A 6,408-nucleotide genomic window follows, 5' to 3' on the forward strand; every position below is an offset into this window, starting at 1 on the left:
TATCCAAGTTTTATTATAAATTTTATTCGAAAAAAATAATCTAACAAAGTAATATTCTTAAAAATGTAAAAATATATTTTATTTTTTAAAAAATGCCACATATACAGAAAAATTCACGTGGCAGGTCACCCACACTTTTTGTCATATAAACGTCTAGGGGGGTAATGACTCTCAAAAGACCAAGTTAAGGGGGGGGGGGTTAATTAAGACCGGACATAGTTTTGGAAGGATACTAATAATCTGAGCCAAATTAAGGAGCGATTTAAAGTATTTTGCCCCCATAAAATTAAAAAAAGTAAAGATTAGAAGGTGTCTCCTTTAAGAAGGGACTGAAAATTCAACAAGTTTGAAAATATTTTATTGCAAATTGAAAAAGGGTAACATGTGGCTCATATATTATCAATTCCATTATGCATCATACGTTGTCAATTTCATTTGTTTTTAGTGCTATTTAGATGTGAAACTTCAGTCGGGTATTGCAATATAGCAGCATCTTCCCTTTCTTCTCCTTTTAGTGAATGTATAAGTCCTACAAAAGGGTAAACTTAAAAACATACTTATAATAAAACTTTTATCCTTTAAACTAGTTTAGTTAAGAAAAGACTAAAAAAACAGAAGTACAAATATGTAACTTTTTTTTTTTTTTTTTTTGTTGCAAACTAACTGTTTAATAATCATTACTAGAACAGATGGGGAGGAGGAATGTCTTAAAACTAGAAAAGCAAAGATATTTAAGTACATTTGGTAGTGGCACGTACAAAATAAAGAGAGAAAACTAGATGCCAATGCCACGACCAAATCTTTCCGTCAAAGTCGGGAACTTGCACAAAGAAAACCACGAGCGCCTAGAAATATTTTCCTCTAAATCCATCCGTCGGAATATAGATCTACGGCTGAAATTAAATCAAGGTGGCTCCACAATTCACATAAAACCCGCTCCACTTTCGCCTCTCTCTAATTACACACACTCTCTCTCTCTCTCTAGAGACAGACGCTCTCTTTTTCTCGTTTTTTTCTACTTCAAAAAACCTGCTTAACCTGCGCACTTGGGAACTGCTTAACCTGCGCCCACCGCCGCTGAGAGATGAAGCAGTTATTCGAGTTTGTTATAAGAAGAATATCAAGATACAGGATGGAACAGTGAAGATCCAACGGCTGAGATTACAGATAATCATCGGGACCCAGTAACAATGGAGCCGCAGAAAAGCCAGTCGAAGCTGACGAGGACCAAGTCTTCACTTCTCCGGTCGTCTCCTACTCTCCGGTCCTCGTCCCTCCACAGCATATCTGATGATGAACCGGACATTGAAGAGCAGAAGCCCCATAAAACCGGCTCAAATCCGGTTCGACCGGTTTTATCTTCCGGTCCGGCCAGGGCAGCTCCTGTTATTACAATTTCCTTGCTCTCTATATACACACTGTTCTATTTCTTCAACAGGGATGGCATATCCACGTCGGAAAATCTCCTCATCGCACTGATTTTCATTGCCGTTTTGCTGTTCTTCGCCGGAAAAAACAAGAGTACAATTCATCAATGTTATAACGGTTTAAAAATCATGTGTAATGAGTACGGGAAGAAACTCGGTTTAATATCTAGTAGTAATAATAAGAGTAAAGTGCAATGGTTCATTGGGGAGCGAAAATTAGATGGGAAAGAGAAGCAAATTGTGAGAGAAGGAGTGGAAGTTTACAGCAATGGGGACATGTATGAAGGGGAGTTTCATAAGGGGAAGTGTAACGGGAGTGGTGTCTACACGTTTTTTGTGAAAGGGAGATATGAAGGTGAGTGGATTGATGGAAGGTATGATGGGTATGGGATGGAGAGCTGGGCAAGAGGTAGCAAATATAGAGGGCAGTATAGGCAAGGATTGAGGCATGGCTATGGAGTGTATAAGTTCTATACTGGTGATACTTATGCTGGGGAATGGTGTAATGGGCAGAGTCATGGCATTGGAGTTCAGAGTTGCTCCGATGGGAGCTGTTACATTGGTGAATTTAAACGCGGTGTAAAGCACGGCCTTGGCTGTTACCATTTCAGGTAAACATTATGTACTAATTCCTTTATGGATTTTAATTATATACACCAACTATGTAAATGTTACATTGTAACCTGTGATAGTAGGTTAGTTACCATTTTTATCATATTGTCAAGATAGTTGCATGTAATTTACCTAATAATTGATCTGATTATGTAGATTGTTTTGTTACACTGCATATAGAACTTAAACTCTTTCTTTATTTGGACTTTGTTTGTTATGGAGTATTTTTCTTCAGATCTGGAAATTTCCAGTTGTTATATGACTGGAATCTATTTTGCTTGTGATAGCTTAGGTACAGTTCATTTTGTCAGATTCCTTTTTAATTGTGAGATTTACAGATAGGATCAGCGATAATTCTTGTGATATGTAGTTCAAGCTTGGTTGCATTCTTGTAGATGTTATATTAACTTTTCTTTTTGGACTGTGGTTTCTTCTTGCATAATGATGGATTTAGGACAGAGTTCTGTAGCAATATTAATGCTACTGTTTGATGGCGTTTTGTGAATTTATTAGCATCAAAATCAAGTCCGGACTAATTATATAAATTGGATTTTTCAAACATTTCTTTCCATTTTGAGTGAAGTTCTTGTCGCTGTCTGGTTCTTGATTGTTTTAGTATTAAAATGAGTGGGAGTAGGTCATAAGCAACTGGGACAGCTGCTACTAAAATAATTTTTTTAGCAATCTCTTTCTTCATTTGGGATTGACTATGAGCTGTGTATCACTAATTTGGTGCAGGAACGGGGATCGATATGCGGGGGAATATTTTGGAGACAAGATTCATGGTTTTGGTGTGTATCACTTTGCCAATGGGCATTGCTATGAAGGGTCATGGCATGAGGGTCGTAAGCAAGGTTACGGAATGTACACATTTAGAAATGGTGACTCAAGGTGTGGAGAGTGGGCCTCTGGGAATCTCAATACTCCATTGCCCCAACTTACTGATGCCGTCCTCCTAGCCGTTCAGGTAAAATTTATGTTGTGGTCTAATATGGTCAGTGAGGATTCATATAGTCGACCCTCGTATAGTCGACTCCAATTTGCTTTGTGATTGAGACGTGTAGTTGTTGTTGACTTCTCATTTAATACCCTCACCCTCCTCCTCCTTGCAGTTAAGTCTCTCTAGTTATGCAACTGCTCAAACATTGACTTGTTATCATCTTTCTGATTGTTTCTCACGTGCTCTCTGGTTATTGTTGCAGGCAGCTAGAAAGGCAGCAGAGAATGCAATTAACATACGTAGGGTGGATGGCCAAGTGAACAAGGCAGTGATGGCAGCAAACAGAGCTGCCACTGCTGCCAGAGTTGCTGCTATTAAAGCAGTTCAAAACCAAATGCATGGAAAATTCTGTGACACTAACAATTATTACTAAGTCTTTACTGGCGCATTAAAGTTTGGTAAATGTAAATTTACTACTAGTATGCAAAGTATGAATGAATATTCCAAAGCCACCCTGGCTGGCAAAATGCCCGCTGGAGGTTGAGTTTAATGCCTTACCGTTTAGTTGACCCCAATTGTAACCTGTATATACATCCTTTCAACCTACATGCACATCAACGAAGATGATTTTTTTCCAATTTTTGCACTTCTGTTTTCCTTGCAAGAGTTAATGTGTATGATACTATTTCGCCTTAGTATCCGGTGTTCATACCAAATCATACAATTTAATCTTAGCACTTTAAAATTGAAGTGAGAATAATGGTTTAAGTGATAAATGCGAATATCAGTATATGAAAGACAAGTATCTTGCATTTATTAGTTTGATTTAAACGCTGCTTTCTTTTTGTTTCTGGTCTGTTTAAGAAAAGCTTTATATTTGTTTGACCGCTTTTGGCCCAAAAAAAAATGAAATTTCTCATGGTCAAGGAGCTCTAATTACAAAGTAATGGAGTAGACAGTTATGTTTTTTGGTTTCAAATTAAAGAACAACTTACTAATGAACTTTTATGGAAAAGGAAGAATACCAAATGCTATCCTTTTGTTCACAAATCTCAATAATAGATTCTTGGGACTCTGCATTCTTTAGAGCTGCTTCACTGGATCAGCCTTTTCCAAAAAAAAAAATTAAAAAAAAAAGAAGTGAAAATGTCAGTATCCTTTTATCGCATTCAACTATTTGGAAGTCAAATGTGAGTAAATTTTTCTGGAATATGCCTTTTCTCAAAGAGGAAATGAACTTCATGCCATTTACCATGTTAAAATTAAGAAAGTCTCATTTTTAGATCTTTTGTGTAAAAAATAAATCTCTTATGTATAAGAGTAAATCTCCTATATATAATTAAAAAAAATAGAGCCATAAGACTAAAAGCACGTTTACAAAGACCCACAAAACCATTTGTAAAATTGTTGTATGTGCAAATCAAATCAAGATCAATAAGTGACCAGTCCACCATTCAGCCGAGTAGGCTATCCTACAGAAAAATAATTTAATGTACTTTGAATACTTTGGTTATTAATTGTAACAGTAATATCTTTGACTTTCTTTTTAGAACGCCAGAGGTTCAGATATGAGTTGGAGAAGGTAAGAATTAGGTAGAAATTGAACGACATAGCAGCAATTTCACTAGTATTAAACTACAAATTTTTGACTTTAATGGGATAATCATTTTGCCAGACCATCTTATTTCACACCTTTTTAATTGTATAGTTTGAAATGTGGACATATCAAAAGCTATAAATTGTACCATACAATATCAGCTAAAATAAAATATCTTTACAGAATCAAAAGAGTAACAATAAAGAGTGGAAGCCTCGTGTTAGATCATAATGCATGTTCTCTGGTGGGTAATAAACATGAAAGATTCATTATTGTGCTTTCAATTGCAATTATAAAAACCTCACTTGGTTTTCACGACACCATCATCACTCAGAACTCGCAATTGCTATTTAGTAAAATAATAATAGTATCTTTGATTTGAATAATTATTCTCAAGTCAAGATTCAAGAAGATTAGGTCATAGATTTTGAAAAAGTTTTTTTCAAATTGTTTTTGGCAAAATCAGATTTTATCCATATTTTGACAAATTTTGAAAACAACATTCCCAAACCCCAAAATCAGTTCTAGACCTGTTTTTGATTCAAAATATTACCGTTGGATTTTTTAATAATTTCAAAAATTATACCAAACCTTTTGTATTTTATAAAAAATACCACCATCTATTATGACCCAACTAATCTACCAGCTAGTTGCTATCATTTTTTTTTGGGACAGGTGGATCTTGTAATATTATTGTAATTTGACGAATTGTAGTAATTACAAACTATGTAATAACAGTTGATATTAAAAAATGAGATTATGATTTTAGGATAGTGTATTATGTAGTTCATTATAAAAACGATAATTTTGTGCAAAACTTGTTCGGGACTATGGCCTGGTTTGTGGTACTGATAATGAATGTTGTTGATGCATATACAGGATTAGCAAGTTTATTGTTGGGTATAGTATAAGTCACGTTTCATGTTTTCTCAACAAATAAAAAGTAAAATATATTTTAAAACAAATTTGGAAATCTACGACCAAACTAGTATGCTGTCAGATCAAGGAACTTATAGTAATTCTGGAATTGTTCCACTTATAAATCTTAAACGTCCTTTAAATAACAAAAGAAATTATTAAAAAAAGATTGTCAAAATGATGTAACTTTTTCAGACTATGATATAAATTTGCAAGAAAAATTTGGTAGTTGAAAAAGGGCATTCTTCACTGAGATCAAATCTTGTAACATAAACAAAAAATTAGTTATTTTAACACAATAATGCTGCAAAACTTTATTTTAATGAAAATTAAGAATAAGAGGGAAATAGTATAGCGAGAAATAGCCTCCACAAATGCACAAGAACACACACTAGGCTGATGTGTTAACGCATGTATACACGAAATTTTAATTGTTCATGTATTTTTTCTTTTTTCTTTGTTGCCGAAAAACTGTATAGAATACATTATCATATAGCAAACCATATACAAATTCTAGACAGAATATAGCAGGATATAATATGCATGTATTTTGCTGTCTGCTCTACCTATAAGTGTAGCAAGATTATTTCGTAGTCATCAATTCCCATGCCCATGTTACACACATGCTAGAGATGGCCAGAAAATGTGATCGGTAAAATCCGATCTGAATAAATCAATGTTTACATTAAATTAATGTATATAAATAATGCATAAATTTACTACTTAATTCACTTAATCACGGTTGAATAATATATTTTTTGATATTAATAATTAGTTGTTTACATTAAATTATTTGGTTAAATATAAACATTAGGTACGGATAAATATTAACCAGATATAAAGGTTTTCAATCCGTACATGAAATTATTTTCCTGCCTCTTTATACGACGTTGCAATTTTTCAATTGGAGGTAC

General features: G+C 34.2%; 1 protein-coding gene across 1 annotated transcript; it reads left to right on the forward strand.

Moving 5' to 3' along the window:
* The first annotated feature begins 966 nt into the window (after window positions 1–966).
* On the forward strand, window positions 967–3,617 carry LOC104243414 (uncharacterized). Its single transcript, XM_009798593.2, has 3 exons — window positions 967–2,038; window positions 2,778–3,006; window positions 3,242–3,617. Exons 1-3 carry the CDS (start codon window positions 1,191–1,193, stop codon window positions 3,410–3,412), a joined length of 1,248 nt encoding a protein of 415 aa, XP_009796895.1. The 5' UTR covers window positions 967–1,190; the 3' UTR covers window positions 3,413–3,617.
* Window positions 3,618–6,408: the final 2,791 nt, after the last annotated feature.

Source organism: Nicotiana sylvestris, chromosome 6, assembly GCF_000393655.2.
Source record: "Nicotiana sylvestris chromosome 6, ASM39365v2, whole genome shotgun sequence".
Lineage (NCBI taxonomy): Eukaryota > Viridiplantae > Streptophyta > Magnoliopsida > Solanales > Solanaceae > Nicotiana > Nicotiana sylvestris.